At 63.9% G+C, this 19972-nt stretch overlaps 1 protein-coding gene across 1 annotated transcript; it reads left to right on the forward strand.

Moving 5' to 3' along the window:
- Window positions 1–11667: 11667 nt before the first annotated feature.
- RBBP8NL (RBBP8 N-terminal like) lies at window positions 11668–19972 on the forward strand. The gene is given in 14 exon segments (XM_032878847.1): window positions 11668–11768; window positions 12809–12851; window positions 13406–13501; window positions 13706–13818; window positions 14282–14354; window positions 14690–15056; window positions 15222–15320; window positions 15322–15389; window positions 15806–16196; window positions 16198–16521; window positions 16784–16916; window positions 17385–17455; window positions 17553–17682; window positions 19365–19972. Coding segments are annotated over 14 exon segments (2100 nt in total). The 5' UTR covers window positions 11668–11707; the 3' UTR covers window positions 19496–19972.

Below are 19972 nucleotides of genomic sequence, written 5' to 3' on the forward strand. Positions count from 1 at the left end.
GTGGTGGGGCTGGGGGACTGGTCCTGAAGTTACCCTGCTAACCCACGGGAAGTCACCACACGGGTCTGGAAAGGGGCCTGATCATTGTGCAGCCAAGGAGGGCTGCTCTAAGGAGGGGGTGTCTGGGCCAAGACCTCCCTGATGTCCGGGCTTAGGTAGATGCAGGGGGAGGACCAGCCACAGAGGGGCCCGTGAGTGGGCATCAGCAGGGACGTCTAGGGAGACCAGACCCAGGGCTCTGAGGAGACCACTCGCTGCCAGGCTGGAAAAGTGGAAGGCTGTCCCTGGGAGCTGGCAGGTGGAGAACATCGAGGGTCCTATGAGGAGACCGCTCACCTGGCTTGGGCCTGGGCCATGTGTCTGACACCCTCTCTTCCCACCAAACAGGTGGACACGCGGTCGGCCCCTCCTACAGTTGAGGAAGCAGAGGCCTGCTGCTCAGGTCCGGCTCAGGGCTCACATGAGGGCCCTAGACTGGAGGCCACCCTGCCCTCACACCACCTGGGACCCAACGTCCTGCTCCCCTCACCCCAGGCCTGTCTTTGTTTAAAACCGATACCCTGCTCCCTGCAGAGTTCTATTAATTTAACCTTCTGAAATCTTGCACTGCAATAGTATTGGCCACTTTTTTAAAAACTCAACAGGTGACGGCCGTGGGGCCCACCAGGCGCTCTCCGGAAGACTTGCTCATGCAACACTGCATCCAGGCGCCCCTGGACGATGGAGGCGGCTGCCCGCTGCCCCTCCGCGCGGCGTACACGTGCCGGTCCGTGCACGCCGCGCCGCCCAGCCACACCAGCGAGGAGGTCTGGGATGCACGCCTGCCCACCTGGGGCCCCTCAGCCACGCGTGCAGAAGGGAAGAGCTGGCCCTGAACCGCCACCTACCGCACAGTCCCATTTAGACACTACTTTTGGAACGACAAATTGTAGAAACAGAGAACACGTTAGCGGCTGCCAGGGTTCGGGGAGGGGGCGGCGTGGTGACAAAGGGACAAGAAGAAAGTCCCCAAAAGGTGTTAGGAACATTCCGTCCCAATATGGGAGGTGGATGTGGAAAACCAGAAGATAAAGCTGCAGAACTTCATACACACACGCGCGCGCACATGGGCAAGCACGGGGTGGGACCACGTTTTTGTGTCCAGGGCACACTGTTCAATCTCTCGATTATTTCCTACAGCTGTAGTGACTCCATAATTGTCTCAATAAAATTTTTAATTACAGAGGGGCGCCTGGGGGGCTCAGTCAGTTGAGCCTCTGCCTTCAGCTCAGGCCATGATCTCAGGGTCCTGGGATCAAGCCCCACATCGGGCTCTCTGCTCGGCAGGGAGTCTGCTTCTCCCTCTTCTTCTCCCTCTCCCTCTGTTCTCTCTCTCAAATGAGTAAATAAAATCTTTAAAATAATTTTTGTTGAATTAAAGCAAAACCCAACATGTATGTTTTTTCTCTCGATTACTGAGTTTTTGGTGCCGCCTTTAACTTCGTACATGTTTTCCTCATCCTTATCCAGGCCCCCGGTAGAGACCCTGCAGTGCACTGACCATCCTCCCGCCCCGGCCCCTCGTGGTCGAGCTCCCATGCCAGCCGAGCCCGGGTCTCCGCTGCTGCACTTGGAGCCTGGTGCTGGTCCCCGGAGCGCGCCGCTGGCAGGGAGCCCCGTCGCAATTCCACGTGTCATGGCTCTGCGGGAATCAGCTATACCCGTGCACAAGGAGGAGGCCGGGCAGCACACGGTCATAGGGGTCGACCAAACAAAGGTCAGAGACAGAAGCAGCTTGAGTGTCTGTGGGCGGACCCGGCTGACAACAGGGAGGGTGTTCATGTTGGGAGAGGCCATGGCGCTATTGAGGAGGAATGGGGGGCATCATGCTCCTAGGACCAATCCAATTAGACAAACTGTCTGAGAGCTTCCCCTTGGACCTGCTGACCTCCGGTCTCCAAGGCAGGGCCTGGGCACGTGGCATCTATCTGTCCATCTGTCCGTCTGTCCATTCATCCATCCGTTCATCCGTCCATAGACCAATCTATGTATCCATCCGTCTGTCTACCCGTCTGTCTGTCTCCCTACCTGTCCTCTATCCTCTGCCGTGCCTTGAGCTGCTTTCCGTGCACGACAGTGGTCACACAGGTCACGTCCATAGCAAGGACCCCGATGACTCCACCACGGTGTGCGGGACAGGTCGTTCTGAAGAAGTCCTGGAAGTCCTCCTCAGGGCGTTCCGCAGGAAGCCACCACGGGACTGGCACTTCCACTGCTGGGCCTACACCCAAGAGAACTGGAAACTGGTCTTCCACTGGAACCGCGTGCGGAAATGTCACAGCGGCGGCGCTCCCAGTCGCCCAACGGACAGTGGAAGCCCCTCATGTCCACGAACAGATGAGTGGAGAGTGAGGGAGAATTTCACACACGCACACACGGGCAAGCACGGGGTGGACGACACTGTGGTCCTGCCCGACCAACGTTGGCCGGGGGACTGTTGAGCCTTAGAAGGCGTGAAGCGCCGTCGTTCACTACGACGTGGATGAACCCCAAGGAGAGGGCACTCAGCGAATGAAGCCAGACACAGAAGACCCCATGTTGTCACAGGAAACACCCGGGACAGGCAAATCCACAGAGACCGAAAGCTGCTGAGACGTTGCCGGGGGCACCGGTCGCTGAGCTAACAAGAACGGGGCTTGGTTCTGGAGATGAGAATGTTCTGGAGTCCGGTCGTGGTTGCACATGTCCATGACTGTCCCAGGGAACTCTGCTGTGTAAGACCTTCCTGCGCAGAGAGAAGGTGGCACAGAGAGGCCACGCTGGGAGCACAGTCTGCCTGGGAGTGGAGGGACAGCAGAGAGGACTTTGGCCATGTTTTCAAGTGGCCATCCGGCAGCTCCTGCGCCATCGAAACGTAATTAGAAAATGGGGTGCCTGGCGTGGAGGCCGCATAAAGGGAGGGTGGAGGGGTGCCTCCCCCTCCCAGCCCGGACAGGGTCCACACGTGCCCCCCCCAACAGCCCACCGCCATCAGGGTCCAGCCGGGTCATCAGAAGCCTGTCTGCAGCGAGGGTGGGGACGGGGCCCCACACATCACTGAAAGCAGCCTGGCCCTTTTAGGGCCCCCCTCTATGGGCCTCACGAATAGGTAACCCATTTATCTGGGGGCCAGTGCGGCAGGGCTGACCTGGCGGCTGCCCACACCCCCAGCTATCAATCCAGCAACACAAACAGCAGGCGCGACGGCCCTGCTCTTCAAGCTGCATTTGCAGATGGCTTTGAAGCCTTATCTCCCACCGGTGATGAAAGCCTGCGAGAGCCGCCCCTCGACGCTGGGCAGGCATTTTGCCTCCAGCCGTCCCAGGAAGCAGGGCTGGGCCCCCAGGAGTCCGGATTGGGTGGGGGTGCTGCCTGGCCCAGAGGAGCTCCGGGCCGGGTTCTGGGAGCCACCCCTGCCTCCCCGTAGCCCTGGCACGCACCACTGGGCCTCAGTTTCCAGCTGAAGAACAGGGTCATTGAGCAACCCCCCACCATCACCGGCCTGCTGGCTGGGGCTGAAGCAAGTAGGCCTGTGGCTCGTGTTTGCTGTGAGCCTGGGTCTCTAGGACCTGCCCGCCTCACACACAGGGTCGGGCTGCGGGGGACAGGGTCCCCCTTCGCTGCTGTCAGGTTCAGCCGCTCACCTCCCAGGGGCAGACAGGGAGCCGCGGCCCCTCCACAGCACCAGGACCGCCCCCAGAGCCCAGACGAGGCCTGAAGGAGTCTGGCAGGCAGGGCAAACAGGGAAGACGAGGCTGGAGCCCAGCCTCGTGTCCTGCCCCAAGGCCAGCCCAGGGCTGCATCCGCCCAGCAGCCAGGGAAGCGGTCAGGGGCTGACGCTGCTGGCCAGTCCCGTGGGCAACAGACTGTCACAGTTCCCGGTCCTGTATGTCGCTTCTCCATTCAGTCCCTCAGTCACGTTCCTTTTTTACCCAAAGGCATAGACGACTTCGGTCCACAAAAAACCTGTGCACCGGTGTTCACAGCAGCTGAATCGTAATCGCCCCAACTCAAGAGCCAGCAAGACGCCCTTCATTCGGTGAAGGACACGGACCCAGCCCACGGTGGCGGTTCACCCGAGTGGACAGGACGCGAGCCGTGAGACCCGCAGAGACGGGCCGCAGCGCACACGCGCATCTGTGGGGTGGAGGCCCCCACGCTGTGACGCCAGCTGGATGGGGGCTGGACAGGACACAGCCATGGAGATGGCCAGGAGATCCGTGGCTGCCGGCTCAGGAGGTGGGAGCGGTGACCGCAGGGAGCACAGGGGATTTTGGGGGGTGAAAGTGCAGCACCCAGGCCGACCCTAAGTGACCTATGGGCTCCGGGGAACGGGGATGTACTGGGCAGGTTTGTCGACAGTAAAACTGGCCAGGAGAGTGGCAGGGTGGAGAGTGTGGGGGGATAATGGGGGTGGCTGGGTGGGGGAGGGGGCCTCCGGGCAATCTCCGCGCCTCCCTCTGTTTCGCTGGGAACCTAAGCTACTCCACAAAGTTTATTGATTTAAAACCGCAACTTTGTGATTTGCAAACAACGAGCTTATATTCCTCGCGTGTCCGGTAGCTGCGTCCCGCAAGCGAGCCCTGCCCTCCAACAGCCACACTGAAGAGGAAGGTACTGCCCATCCCCCAGAATGTCCCTTCCAACCTCCCGCTGTGAGAGGCTTGGTCAGCCAAGTAGTCAGCTGGCTCCATCCCCCTACCCCGACCCCCGGCAGGGTGGCGGCCGTCCCCCACTAGATACTTTGACAGCCACCCACACTGCTGGGCATGCCTGAGGTCTGTTCTGAGCTCCCAGGAGCATAGCCCCGCGATGCACGGTCGGGGCAATTGAGAATATAGTGGCAGGAGCATCCTGGGGCCACCAGGTCGTGGGGCAGCGTGTTCACTTTCCAGAAACTTCCAGCTATTGTTCGATTACTAACATGGTCCAGTCAGCGGACCAGCACAGTGAGCTCCTCCTGGGGCAGACCCTGGGCCTGCCATCAGCACGAGTCCCACTTTGTAGAAGAGACCCTGGCTCAGAGAGGTTGGGCAGCTGCCCCCCAGGTGGCTCAGGGCTCAAGTGGCAGAGTCAGGATTCAAACCTGGGTGAGGCAGGGGGATGGCGAGCAGGACACAGGCCAACCCTGGGGCCTCACCAGGGAGCAGGAAGTGGGCCTCCCAGGACCTTACCAGTTCCACTGGGTCAGTGGTGCTGGGGGAGAGGGTTTGCTCTGCCCCCGTCTCTGCCCTCCCCATGGGGCCCCCACCCCAGCACACACAAGCAAAGTCACGACTACGCCTCCCCCCCCGCGCACACAGTGCCCCAGCCCCACATGACAAGAACGCACCCACATATACACAGGCAGCTGAACGCACACAGCTCACCAAGCTGCCATCGAACACACACCCACAGGCACCAAAGGCAGGTGTCCTCCCACATGGGCTCCCCCACGGGCCCCACACATCAGACTGCACCCCAACTCCTGCCTCCAGCCCCTCACACACGTCCACACCTGGCGCACCCCACACCCAAGGGGCTCAGAAGGGAGGTGCTGTGGGCAGGCCTTGTGTGGGAGGGATCCTAGAGGCCCCAGGGCCTGGCCAGAGCCCGGGATCGCCCGGCCTGACCACCACCCCTTTCCGTGATCCCCAGGCCTGGCCTCGCCGGCCAACAGGGGCCTCACCAGGGAGCAGGAAGTGGGCCTCCCGGGACCTCACCAGTTCCACTGGCCCGGAGCCCGGGGCCTCCTCCTCTGAGCCCTGAGCTCTCCCTGGAGTCACTAAGGTGCCCTTGGGGATGGCTCAGGGCTCCTCAGGGCTGAGGATGTGGGGAAGGGGATGCGGGGAGAGGAGCTCAGGAGTCCACGGCAAGAGAGCTGGGGGGCGGGGTGCAAGGGAACGTGAGAGCAGGGTGTCTCGTGGACGGGGCGCGAGGAGTCATGGGAAGGGGCAGGGGCAGCTTCATGGGGCAGCTGCGGCACTCGGAGGCCAGCTGGTTTCTACAGAAGTACAGCCACAAGGTCCCAGCGCAGAGAAGAAATGCAGGGAGCCACGGCGCCTGGCTCCTCCCGCAGCTCGATGCCCTCCCCAGGCCTAGCCCACCAGGTGCCCCCAGCCTGCCCGGGGACCCAGAGATGCCCCCGACCTGGGCCCTCCGTCCTCTGGGAGGGGTGCAGTACACAGTACCAGGTGGGGGGTTCCCAGACCTGGGGGGACACTTCCAACCACAGCTCTGGATTTTTCCTAAGCTCTCATAGGAACACATCTGCGCTCATCAGCCCCACTTTACAGACAGGGAAACTGAGGCCAGAAAAGTCAGCTCGGACTGAGCCAGGCTGGGAGGCAAGAGGGGCCGCTGCAGGCCTCTGGCCTAATGAGACAAGACTAGCGGGTCTGCTGCCCCGCCCGCCCTACCCTCTTACCCCCGCCCCCTCCCCATCAGGCCTGCATGTCCCAGGCCCCTGGACTAGTTAACTGGCCAGGCTCGGGCCAGAGGTACAGGCCACTTGGTAATTACGGGGAAACAATCCCAGGTCTGTGTGGATTCAGCCCCGACCTGTTTTGCCACTTTCTGTGCGAAGGCAGAACCCGTCTGGCAGCTTTGGGCCGTCTCTGCCTCCTTTCTGCTCCTGGCAGAGAGAACCAAAAACCCGTCAAGCGGGTTTGGCCAAAATATTGTGTCTTGTTGCCCGTGCAAGTTCACTCACTGCTCACTTCTGTCTCCCTCGAGTGGGGAGCGCTCAGCTCCTGAGGTCGCGGAGGTCGCTGCCGCGGGGGGCCATGTGAGTGAGTACCCAGGGACCCCAAGGCGGACAGCTCCAACAACGGGGGTAGATGAGGGGCGCGGGGGCGGGTTGGGGGGAAGTGCTGGCTGTGAAGGCGGGAGCCCAGCCCCTGCGGGCTGAGCGGGAGGCAGGGGTCAGCAGACCAGCCGAGAGGCACAGCCCCCTGCCCCGGGACACCCCTTCTGAGGTGGAAGGAGACTCAGTGAGTTTCCCGGGCAGAGGGTCAGCGTGCAAAGAAGCAGTGCCGGGCCTGACACCGCCACACCAGGAAGTCGTCGTCTGGTGTGGCTCCAGGGGACACCGGGGATGGGCCGGTGGCCAGGCCCTCCATCTGGACCTGCCCTGTGGCCAAGACCCTCACAGGGCAAAGGGGGGCAGCCATGGGGGTGGGGGGTACACGGCGCAGCCACCTCTGACTCTGTGCTGGGCACCAGGGACCCTCAGCTGCCCCTGGCTCCATGTCCCCTGAAAGATAGTGACGTTCAGAGACGTAGGTCCCGCTCAACCTCCCCTGGCCAGGCCTCAGGGTGGGAGCCAGCGAGGACGAGGATGCAGCCACCAAGGGCCAGCCCGTCCCCAGGGAATCGGGTTGCAGGGCCCGCTGTTACCCGAGCCGCCAAGCAAGCGCACACCTGCCTTTCTCCTCTGTACATGTGCGCACGTGTACGTGGGATTCACAACCACACGGGCATTTGCACGTATGTGCACATGTGTGTGCACCTGTCCCTGGGCCTGTGCGGGGCTGAGTGTGTGGCAGGGGGAGTGACAAAGGACGGCACACGTGTGTGTGGCATCTGTGTGTTGGGTGCAGGCCAGTGTGTGCTATGACATTGTGAGGATACTATTGCCTCCCTGGATGTGTGTGGGCGTCACACATGCGTGCATGTGTGTTATCGGTCTAAGTGTCTGGCCGTATTGGAAACCACCCCAGCGGTGACACCTGCCTGCACGTGAACTGGCCCAGAGTCGCTAGGAGGCCTAGGCTGCAGGTTTCTGCCCTGGCTGTGTCCCTGGCAAGCTGGTGGCCACAGAAAGCTGATGTCGCTCTGAGCCTCGACTCCCTCATCTGTGAAATGGGGTTGTCATAGTTGCTTCTCGGTGACTGTGAGATCCAGGGAGAGGTGCCATGCCGTACACTCGTGAGTGCCCAGCAGCCAGGGCTCCCAGGCTGGTCCCTGACCCCCAGCCGGCCCGCCCACGTGCAAGGAGTCCTGACGGCCCCAGGAGGCACTGACACTTGTGCCTCCGAGAGGCCAGGTCAGGATCCACCTCCACCGTCTGTTTGAGGGACAGGGACACTGAGGCACAGCCAGGCACGTGATTTGGCCAAAGTTGTCATGGACGTGTGACCTATCACCACAGAGGCCCCCAAAGAGGGTAGAGGGAGACCCTCGACCGACCCCAACAAGGGGAGCTGGCCGGAGGGTGACGAGCCCTGCTCTCATGGCCACATACTCGGACACCAGAAGAGTCGGGGGCTGGGCTGGCCTGGGAGCAGGGCAAGAACCCGCCTCACTATGGGGTTGCCACTCAGCCTGATGGTGCCCAGTCCAGCTCCACAGCTGGAGCCTGCACACCCTCTTCTGTGCACAGGGGCTGGAGGACACGTTACCCTGGACATGGTCACCCAGACTCAGTGGACCCAAAGTGTCCGCACAGTAAGCAGCTGTCCGAAGATGCAAGGGTGTGCCTGTTGGAATCTGAGAGCTCCTCCCTGAACTGGGGGGATGGGGGATCTTGTCCCCTAGCAAAGGCCCTTTGCAGCTAGGGACTCATGCTTGTCCGAGAGAGGAGGCGCTCCTGGAAACAGCACTGCGAGCCACCCGGGGACCACGTGAGAGGGTGGCGCTCGTGGACGGACCGCAGGCGGTAGACACGGGGATCTCCAGCTGCACATAGCTGAGCACTTGACCTGCCGGGCTCCTGGCAGGGATGCGCTATCTGGACATGTGTTACCTGGCCAGGTGTCACCTGGACACGCATCACCTGATAATGAAAGGAGTCGTATAACAAGCTGCTGGGGTGGGGGCGGATTACCCCCCTGTGAGGACACAGAGGCCCAGACAGGTGAACGATTTGCCCAAGTGACACCGAGGATAGAGGCAGGACAGGGACCAACACCTGGGCTGTCAGCTGGGACATCCACAGCTTCAGCCTTGTGCCCAGTGCAGATGCGAGATGTGCAGGGTCATGGATATGGCCGAGCCACGCGCCCTTCCCACCACCTGCACCCTCCAGGGGCTCGGCCCGAGCAGAGACCTTCCATTCTGAGCATCCGGGGCAGGAGAGGTGGGGTACCCCAGGCCTGTCTGGGGATCCTAAGGAGCAGAGTTTGGGCCTCTCTCCCCATCTGCCCCTTAGCCCCCCAGGCCCAGAGGTAGCAGCCTCGCTCCTCACGCCCACAGGGGGCTCCCCCAACCCAGCCCCACTGCAAACCCCCCAGGCCCACTGGACCTCGGCTTCCCGGAATCCCTAGGGCCCCACAGCTACCCTCAGCACACCCAGCAAACATAGAGCCACCGACTGGGAAGACCTGGGTGCAGAGCCCCTGCAGGAGGCCATCAGGGCTACCACAACCTCCACTCTTCCCCCCACAGCTCACCCCAGCTTTCTTCCCCAAAGCCCCGAAGGCTGAGGCTACGGACTTCAACCCCCGCTCAGCCTCCCTCCACCTCCTGTCCCTTCCTTGGATCCTCCCCACATTACAGGAGAGTGAAGGCTGGGACAGATGCTGCCCCAGAAACTGTCTGCTTTGCCTCGGCCAATGCGTCTTTGTCACCGGCCCACCGTCTCGGTGTCCCCGGGCACTCTCACCTGCGGGTCGCTTGGCTCTCGGCCCCCCAGGAGGCGAGGGGCTTCCCACATGTCTCGCCCCTTCCAGCTCTGCTTCCAGCCACTGGCACATCCTGTATCCATGCTATCCTTGCTGTCCCCCCACTCAGTGTGTCCCTGCCCCAGAAAGCAGAGAGCATCTCTTCCTGTCTTTCAGACACCCGAGAGGAGGAACCAGGTGGGGCCAGAGGGAGCTTGGGGTGCAGGAGCCTGGGGATGGGGGACGGAGCCCACCAGCCCGGCCTGCGCACCCTAGAGTTGTCACAGGGGATGGAGCCCACCTCCCGCTCCTACTCTGAGCCCACACAGGCCTCTCCCAGTCCCTCGGGCCCCATCGACTCCCTTGGGCGGCTCCTTTACGGGCTGGGGGAGAGCTGCCTGTCTGGCGGGTTGGGGTGGAATTTCCAGCGGTGTGGCTCAGGCCCTACCCAGACCTCCTCACTCCACCTGCCCCGGCCTGAGCCTCCACTCACTGCCTTAGCTCCCCGGGGCTCTGCTGCAAGGTAAACATGGCCGCAGCCAGCGCAGCCAGGCACTGGGGGACTCGACCCTGGTCCTCACAAACCCCAGTGTGAGTTCAAACCCCGGTTCCCGTGAACACAGCACTACCTCCTTGGGCCTCGGTTTCCCCACTGGAGAGCAGGCTCCCCACTGCCCGGCCAGGGTTAGACAGACCAGCCGTAAAGGATGTGACAGTCTGTGTCGCACTTGGGAATGGGGCCGGGACTACCATTTATACCCGCTCGAGCACTGGTCCCTCCCAAGCCCTAAAAGGTAGGGTCTGGTCTCCTAACCTGCAAGGATGTCCCCCATCAGGTGAGCATCTGCTCCCAGCAGGACACTCCCAACCCCTCACCATTCAGCACACAGCCGCCCAGCAGCCACCCCCATGCCCCTGGCCATCCCTTGGGAGTGGCCCAGGGCCTGGGCAGGTCCTCAGAACAAGTTCAGAAGCCCCACCTTTCCACCACACCCCAGCCAGCCCTGCTCAGCGGGATCCCACAGCCCCTGCGGGACATGGGACCTCACTCTGTCCTCCTGCCGATGCTTCCCAGGGCGCTGACATCTGACCTCAGGTGCACAGAGCCTGCCGAGAGCCAGACTCCACGGTCCAGGCTCCCTTGGGCAGCTCCAGAAGCCCTGCAGGCTCCAGGAGAACACACGGGGGCTGCTCCCCTCAGTCAGGGACCCCCCCAATTCCCACGCCCAGAGTGGCCACTGCCCCAGCTCCCGAGAGCCCAGAGCATCACAACTCTGCCATGCTTTGTGTTCATGAATCCCACATCAGGCCGCTCCCATGGCTGGGGATCACCACGTGCTAGCTCCTGGGGCGGGGAGCGGTCATTCCTCCCAGCAGAGGCCACTAGCAGGGGCATGTGGGGGCTCCTAGTTCAGGGCTGCTCCTCAGGGGGCTGCTGCGAACCCTTATGTGCTTGTCTTCAGTGCAAACTGAAATTCAAATGGGGCAGCGTTCCTTTGGGCAGCCGCAGCTGGCTGCCCAAGACCACAGTGACGGGGCCCCAGGCAGGTGTGGGCAGAGGCCCTCAGGGGCCTGCGCCACAGCCGGGCTGAGCGTGTGTCCTCACGAAGCGGGGTGGCTTGGGCCCCAGCGGGCATGGCAAGAGAGGGAAAGGAGAGGTCTGGGTGGGCGTAGGAGGCCAGCCAGCAGTCGCTGCTGACCGGTAGGGGTGGGATGCCAGCAGGCAAGGGGCTGGGAAGGCCAAGAGCTCAGCCGGCCGCCTGTTGGCAGGACCCAGCAGACCCCAGGGCTCCTCAAGCCGAGGACCAAGAGGGGCCACTTCCCCTGGCGTGGTAGTGACACCTGGAGAGGGAGACAGTAGGCTCTGGCCCCAGGTGGGCCAGGACAAGCCCCACTCTGCTCTCCGAGAGACACAGAACATGGGCCCCTCCCCTGCACAGCACCAGCCCAACGCTGGGGACGGTGGGCTTCAGCTCAGCCCTTCCCAAGCCAGCATGACCTCTCCCCACTTCCTCCTCTGCAGGCTGGGAACGGAGGGGCAGTAGAGGCCCAGAGGTCGTCGCTGTACCCTGAACACAGAGGGGTCTGGGCCAGAGCCGTGGGGAGCCATGGAGAGCTTCACAGAGTCACTAAACAGGCTGAAAGAGGCCCATGAGAATGAGGTCCGAGGTGAGTACCATGGGGCAGGTGTCCGTGGCCCTCACCTGGTCTGCCCACTCCTACGGGTCCCCTCCAATTCTTGCCAGACCTGGGGACCGCGCCTTCCAGGCCCGGACAAGGCGTCCTAACCCAGAGCCCAGAGCTGCCACATAGCAGGCCCCCAGCCTCCGATCAGCCTCCCTGAGTGCCTGAGTGTGGCCCTAGAGTGTCTTCTCCCAAGGGCTCTGCTGACAGCGCAGCAGGAGGAAAAAGCCGCACCCCCAGCGGAGAGCCAGAAGCTTGGCTGAGACGGGGTCCCGCTCAGGAGGGCAGGGGCACTCTGCGTCCCGCAGAAGCATGGCCGCCCACCTCTAGGACTGGGAGTTCATGGCTCTGGAGCCTGTCCAGAATGTTCCAGGGTTTGGAGCTGAAATTCCTCTGCTTCCCTGCAGGACCCCCAAGCCAGCTCTGCCGTAGCCCACACACTGCACAGTCCACCCCTAACCACAGGGCTGGAGCCACCCCGCTCGCCTCACTCGAGGACCAGCCAGACCCTCCCAAGACCTTTTCCCAGCAGCAAGCGACACACCACCCTGAGGGCCCAAGGGCCTGGATCTCTTCCCCAGCAACCTGGCGACGCTGGGGGTGTGTGGGCTTGTGGGCCCAAGTCCCACTGCAGCCAGGTGGCAAAGAGGCAACCCCTCGCTGGGGTTTCCCCAAAGAGCCTGCTTTATTTCAACACTGGCTGTGCCCCCCAAAAAAACACTCCTCTGGGACTTGGCCCGGTGGCTGGTCACTCCTAGCCAGCGTCAGGGTCCCTCCCAATCTCCAGGTAGACACCAGAGTCAGAGACCCCAAGGGGTTCCAGGCAGCCATGAGACGGTGGGAGCAGCCAGCCGGCGTGGAGCAGGAGCCCCCCCAGGGCGGCAGCCTTGGGGCGTCAGTGACGGGTCCAGGCAGGCAGCAGGAGGTCTACGGAGAGCCCCACCTGACAGCCAGGGACAGGAGGTACCCCAGGCTCTGCTGTGTGACCGGGCCTGAACCTCCCACTCCTTTCCTTGCTCCTCCAGGTCTGCAGAATAAGCTTCTGGAGCTGGACTCGGAGAGATGCCGGTGAGTCCAGACAGACCCTGGCCCAGCAGGAAACTGATGAGAAAGACAGTGGCCATGGCCCAGGGCGCTAACCCTGCCCTCAGCCAGTGATGCAGAAGGGGAAGCTGAGGCTCAGCGTGGCAGGTGGGGGAGGGTCTCTGGCCCGAGACCAAGCCTCCAGGAGCAGGTGGACCCCGGCCCGGAATCTCTAAGCCCACCTGAGTGAATGGGGACCCTCCGGTGGGTGGGCAAGCCGCATCCACTCAGGCACCTGCGCTACCAACAGTGATCAGTAGGAACACTGCTTGGGGGACCTCAAGGTCTGTGGGTCCCCCTCCATCCCCATTTCACGTATGGGCTGCCGTTCCCTAGTGGTGCGAATGGGGCGTGGACCTGGCCTGTTAAACGCTCATGTCTGGGCTGCTGGGTTCCGCACGGTGCTTGTGAGGAAACGTCCGTGGACCGTGCAGCCAGCAGGGCCTGGGCCGGGACCTCCCCCTGGCGGGCGAGGCCGGCCTGGACGCAGCGCGGGGCTCCCGAGCAGAGCAGAAGACCACCTGGGCTCGCCCCCACAGGGACGCACAGCGGGTGGAGGAGCTCTGCGCCAAGAACCACCAGCTGCGGGAGCAGCAGAAGGCGCTGAAGGAGAACGTGCGGGTGCTGGAGAACAGGTGAGCCCTGGGCAGGGCTGGGGCGGCAGGGGGACGGCGGAGCTCGGGAAGCTTTGGGGCAAAGTCAGCCCGGCAGGGGTCTCCCCTGTGCGACCTCAGAGCTCAGCTCTGCCATTTGGGAACGGCGGGGGCACCTCTCGGGAGCGCCCCCTCCGTGGGCCTCCGTCTCCCTCCTCAGAGCGGCCTCTTCCGCACCCCCCGCAGGCTTCGGGCTGGCCTTTGTGACCGCTGCATGGTCACCCAGGAGCTGGCCAGGAAAAAGCAGCAGGAGTTCGAGACCTCCCTCCTCCAGAGCCTGCAGCACGTCTTCATCCTCAGTGAGCCCCACCCCCTGTCACCCTGCTCCTCGGTGTCCCCTGTGGGGGTCCAGTGACCCCCAGGGCCTGCTCAGCCTGACCTGGGGTCTCAGGGAAACACACAATGGTACAAAGCCCCAGCATGTCCCTCAGCGGCCAGTCACCCAGGCTGGGGGTCCCCCTGCCCCCCAGGACCTCAGCCTGTCCTCCCTATAACAAGAGTGCCCCACAGAGCCCGAGGTCCCACCTGCCGACGAGGAGCACAGCCCACTTGCCCTTGGGGGACACCCCAGAGACAGGGGGGGGGGGGGGGGAGGGGCTCCAGGCTGCCGGCTCAGTAGCCTCACCCATCCACTCGCGCAAGCCCCGGGCCAAGGGCTGGCGGCACAATGGGGCACAGGTCATGGAGGGGGACCTCCCTGCCCCTGCCCAGCCTCCCCTCCCCTCCCCTCGTCGTCGCTTCACTAATCAGTGCCTTTTGCAGCCAACGAGTTGAATCGGCTGCAGGCGGAGAACGAGACGTTGAAGGAGGAGGTGAAGCGGCTTCAAGGCCCACGGTGAGTGGGTGGGAGGCACCCTCAGGCCCCAAGGCCCTCCCCAAGGCAGGCCCCCAGCACAGGGTGCAGAGAAGAGGACGCAGAACCATGGGGGTGGGGGGGTCCCCCCCCCAAGACTGCGCTGGGGACACTGGTATTTGAGAGAAGCCAGCCTGGCTGCACCAGCCATGGAGAGTGGAGACCCAGGCAGTGTCCAGAGAGGGCTCTTTCCCGGTCCCCTGAGTGTCCCCACAGGGGTGGCCTGGCCCCCAGGAGGGTGCCCTGGTCTTTCTGATCGTCTCTGGGAGCGCTGCTCTCGCTCACCCTCCCTGTCTTTGCCTCCCCTCTGGAGTCAGGCTCAAGTCCCAATGCAGGGAGGGTGCCTCAGACCCCCCCTCACCCCTACTACTCCCCTCCCCGGGCGCTTGGAAGGCCATCAAGGAGAAGACGCTGGGAGGCCACGAGGAGGCCCAGGATGACCATCCAGGTGCGAGTCCCCAGAGACAAGGTGCTCTGAGGGACAAGAGACCAGAAAGCTGGACCCTGCAAGATCGCGGAGCCCTCGGGGTTGGGGGGGCTGCTCCGCCCACCCATTTGAGGGCCTCCCAATCTGGCCTGCCCACCACCTCTCCTCCCACAGAAAAGTCAACAGGGTACAGGACATCTCCAGTAGCCAAAATCCCCCCGAGTGCCAACCTGCCTGAGACTCGGGCCCCGGACATGGTGAGGACTCCTTTCTGACGGGCAGCCCCAGTCTGTGCCAGTCCAGCTGTCTGTCCTCTGTGCCACGCAGGGACCCCTGGGTGGAGGCGAGGCTCAGAGGGGGAGGGTGGCCTGCACACAGAGAACAAGGGCAGAGGGCAGTGCTGACCCATCTACCCCGGGCAGAGCCCCCAGCGAATCTCCAACCAGCTTCACGGGACCATTGCCGTGGTGCGGCCGGGCTCCCAGGCCTGCTCCACTGATCAGGGCTCCACCAACGGGACCCCCCCCGCTGCCACTGACCAGGAGCAGCCCACCCAGCCCACCCTATGAGCACAGCCTCCCTCTGGACAGGTGAGACCCTGCCCACCACCCCCACCAGGAGCAGCCCCAGCTGAGCACCCATCTAGGGATCTGGTCCCACCTTTCCAGAGGTGGCGGGACAGGGCTGGGGGACGGGGTGTGGGAGCAGCCGCGGGGGGACTGAGGCCTGGGAACCCCTCTCAGACGTAAGGTCAGACCATCCTTCCTGTCTGAGAACATCGTCCACAGGTGGGCTGGGGACAGCCGGTAGCCCAGGTCCCAAAGAGAGAAAGATCTTCATGGGCGGGTCCCTCAGACCCCAGGCCCCAGGTCGCCTCTGGCCCCTCCACCACAGTCTACGTGGGCCTGCTCCCCTCCGTGACCCACCCTGTGACCTGGGACAGCTCGCCTGTGACATGGGAGCTAACCCCGGGGCCACGGTGACGGGGCTTCTCCTCCCCCTGCAGCTTTCTGCCGGCCTCCCGGGCCCCCGTCATAGCCTATGAGTCCCTGAAGCGCTGCCTCCAGGCTGACCACCTCTTCCTCCTGAACCACCACCTGTCTCTGCACCTTCAGAGCCCGCCCTGCAGCCCCCAAGCACCCCCCACGGCCCCCCGTGGCCCCCGCCCCCAGGGCCTGAAGGCTGGGGAGGCGGAGGCCTGGGAGGAGTCGGCGGGCCTACTGGGCCTACCCGGTGCCCTGGTGGATGTGCGGGACCCTCGGCTGGAAGGGGCGCTGCACCTGCTCCTCTCCCAGCAGCTATGGGCACAGGGGCAGAGGGGCAGCGCCCGGCTGAGGGGCCCGCCCACGCCAGGGGGGACCCCACCCTCCCCACCAGTCAGCTCCGACTCGGAAGGCCCCCCAGGGCGAGGCAGCGGGGGCAGCCCCGTCTGGAGGGGGACAAGCACAGCCCACAGGCCCAGGCAGCCCCAGGGGACAGGAAGCCACAGCCACACGAGACCATGTCCCAGACAAGCCCCTGGACCTTTCAGAGCGGCGCCGGGGCCGGGATGCCCCAAAGCCTCCCGACCGGCAGGGCTCCCCCAGCCCCCCAAGTGCCCACACTCCCAGCCCAGAACCATCCCGGGGAGCAGAGCCCCCTGCCCAGTCTGGACCCTGGGAACTCAGCAATGGCACCAAGGGAGCCAGAGCTCCAGAGTCAGAAGAGCCCCCCACCCCTGCGGTAAGGGTCCCCCCCACCCCTGCGGTAAGGGTCCCCCCCACCCCCGCCGCTCTTGGCTTCCACAGACCCCCTGTCCAGGCCAGCATCCCGCCGGGGCCCCCCTGGGGGAAAGCCTGACTGCCCGATTTGCGCTAGAGGGGAGATGGCTAACCGTCCGGCAGCAGCCCCAGGCGCAGCCCGTCTCACAGGCCTGCGCAGCACTGGACTGGGGGCAGGGCAGCTGCCACAGACGAATTCAAGCCGCTTACTTGCTCCCCGCCAGGATCCCTCCCAGTCTCTAACAGGGCACCACCAAAACACGCCCTCTCCAAGCGGGACAGGAGTGGAGCTGAAAGGGAGGCCAAAACCTCCTCCCCACCCACACGGGCCTGATGCCGATGGTCCCCCTGGCAAGGGTGAGTCCCTGGAGTCCCGAGACCCCAGGAAGTGGTGCCATAGTGGGAAGCGAGAGGCGGTGGCCAGCTTCAGCTGGGTGGGACCTATCCTAGGGCCCAGCTCAGTCCCCGGGGCTGCCTGGCCAAACCCTGGGTCTAGGGCTTGGCACCCCAGCTGCAGACCCAGCGAAGAAGCAGGGGCCCAGGGCAGGCACATCTCTGACCGCAGACAGGGAAGGGAAGAGCATCATAGCAATTCGGGCTTTAGGACAGGTAGCGAGCTCCCTGTCACAGAGAGACCAAGCCTAGGGACAGCTCAGATGACGGGGCCACTGCGGAGGGTGCAGGAGAAGCTGGCCGGTCCTGCAGTCCCTCTGTGCTGCGGTTTCCTTCAGTGGTCACTCTTAGTCTGGCCTGCCAGAAAGGTCTCTGCTTCTGCCCAGCTCCAGGGCCCCCAGCCTGGCCTGACCCACATCCTGCGTCCCGCAGAGCTCAGCAAGGCCAGAGTGCAGGGGCTGGAGTCAGACGACCTGGACGTGTCAGAGTCCTCGGACAATGAGGTGGGTTCCCCGCCACACATCCGGTGGGGCCACTGAGCCAGGGCTGCCCCAGGCTTGGGGGAAGGTCCTCTCCTGACCACACCACCACACCCCTCAGGTGGGCCTGAGCTCCGAGGTGGGGGCCAAGCCGAGCACGCCAGGGGAGGGGCCCAGGTGCTCCTACACCAAGGAGCGCGGGCAAAGCCTGCCGCAGAAGAGGAAACGGGCCTCGGGCCCATGGTGCAAAGGTATGGTGGCCGGGGCCATGGGGGGCGGGGGGCAGCCACAGCACCTTGCCCGCCCCCACCTTTCTGGCTCTAGGAACCAGAAACTAGTCCTTGAACCTCTCCTAGCGCAGGCCCCTTAGGAGAGGGGACCCAGGTCAGGACAGCACGAATCCGGGCTCTCCTCAGGTCACTGTGCAGCCTGAGCCAGTCCCGTCAACCTGAGCCTCAGTTTCCCCCCAGAAAGGGGGGGCCGATGCCAGAGCTAGTGTGAGATTTCAGCAGGATAAGGCTGAGGATCGTGATTCTCACCGTCTTTGTTATCAGGGTAGAGGGGGTCTCCTGTACCACAAGCAGACTCCAGGCCTGGGGTCCTACAGCCCTCCCTCCGGTCTCCTCATCCCTCGCTGGAGGGGAGACTCCCAGGCCCTCCTGCCCACCTTCGAAGAGGAGTAGCACAGAGGCTGCAGCCCTCTGGGTGCGGAGGTGTTTGCTCGGGCTGAGGCCCTGGGGGCCCTCGAATGTTTGCCAAGGCTGGTGCCTGGGGGCTCCTCCCCGGAGGGCAAAGGAGAAGCAGGCCAGCCTGAGGGCGTCAGCATGACCTTCCCCTTCCTGCTGTGGCCGCAGAGGCAGCTCAGCGGGGCCGCGGGGCACCCACGAATGCCTGAGCTCATGACGGATGCTGCCCTGCTGTTTGTGCAAGCCGCCCGCGATAGGCAGGCTGGGCTGTGGCCGCCACAGCCGGGAAAAGGGACAGTGGCCTGTGTTTGCTGGCGCACATGTGGGGGAGGCCAGCACACCTGTCTGATTTAAAGCCACTTCCCGCTGGGCATGTTGGGGCGCTGTCCTGGCGGCGAGAGTCCACGGGGTGTTGAGGCATCGACCTCACCCTCCACTCGGGGCCAAGTCTTCTCTGGTCCTAGTCCTCCCCGCTGGGCCAAGAGGGGGGCCGCCAAGCAGGAACCCGAACCCTGCCGCACACACGCTGCTGGTCAGTGAGAACAGGGCCCTGACCCGCCTGGGCTGGCATCGCTCAGCGCCAAGGGCAGCGTCCGTGCCGGGGTTCAAGGTGGCAAATGTAACCACTGTCTTTGGAGCTCACCGCCTGCCCAGGGCTGGTCATCGCTATTTCACAGATGGGAAAACTAGCCCTCAGAGAAGTGAGATGGCCTGCCCAAGGTCACAGAGCTGGCACGTGAGGTCAGGATTCCAACTGGATTCATCTGACCCAGAACTTGAGCTCGTTCTGCACCAGAGATGGGCCTAGGGCCCAGCATCTCTGCAGGACCTGGCAGTAAGGTCCCAAGGACAGACAGCCCTCTCCTGAACCCCAGGTCCATGGAGGCACCCACCAGTGCTGTGGGCACCCTAGGAGCACTTCCCCAGAAGTTAGATTTATCCAGAAGGTCCCAGACCTTCAGCAAGGCATCCAGTCACTGAGGCCCGATGGGCTTCAGGGTCACACACCTGCAGATAGCACCCCCCGCACAAGTTGCCCACGCTCACCCTCCAATCCGACCAGTTCTGCCCCGGTGTCTGCTGCTTCCAGGAACAGGTCAGCCCCACCAGGGTGGGCTCCCACATGCTCAGCTCCCCTCGCCCCAGTCCCATCCATGGGACCCTGGGCAAGAACCCAGCAGCGCCGTGAGCCAAGAACTGCCAGCCCACTGCTCTGCTCCCGCCTAACCTTGGTCCACTCTCCACAGCCTCCAAGAAGCCGCCACCGGGGAGAAGGAACCCAGGGGAGCCCCTGACAGCTCATGAGGGGTCCGGGAGCCCAAGGCACCCTGAGGACAGCAGCCCCTCACCCAGCCACAGCAGCTGGGAGGAGACTTAGCGGGCTGCTCCCAGGGGCACCACAGCCTGCCCAGACGTGGCTCCCCACCTGACATCCAGCCCAGCGGAAGGCCCAGCACAGGGCAGGAGGGGACTGGGTCTTGGCCCATGGCCACAGGGGCTGGGAAGTCCAAGAAGGGGTCTTTGGCTGGTTGTTTGAACCCCTCCATCTCTACCCTCTCAGAAATGACCAGCTGGTCCTGCTGCTCCCCCCACACCCTAGGAAGTAGGGTTCAGGGAGGCAGGGGTCACTCAGGCTCCAGCCCAGCCCAGCCCCCACCCCGGCTACTCATAGGCCACCCTTCCTGGGCAGTGGCCCCACCTCTCACCATCCCAGACTCCACTGGCATCCCTGACTCCCAGAGCCCTGCTGCCCAGCCACCCCTTCCCTGACCCAGCATGGAGCTTGAGCGGTGGTCTCAGGCGCCCCCTCGTGGAGCCCCACAAACACGCTGGGTGGGGAGGGCGTGGGGCACCC

The sequence above is a fragment of the Lontra canadensis genome, unplaced genomic scaffold (assembly GCF_010015895.1).
Source record: "Lontra canadensis isolate GAN:19392208 unplaced genomic scaffold, GSC_riverotter_1.0 scaffold65, whole genome shotgun sequence".
NCBI lineage: Eukaryota > Metazoa > Chordata > Mammalia > Carnivora > Mustelidae > Lontra > Lontra canadensis.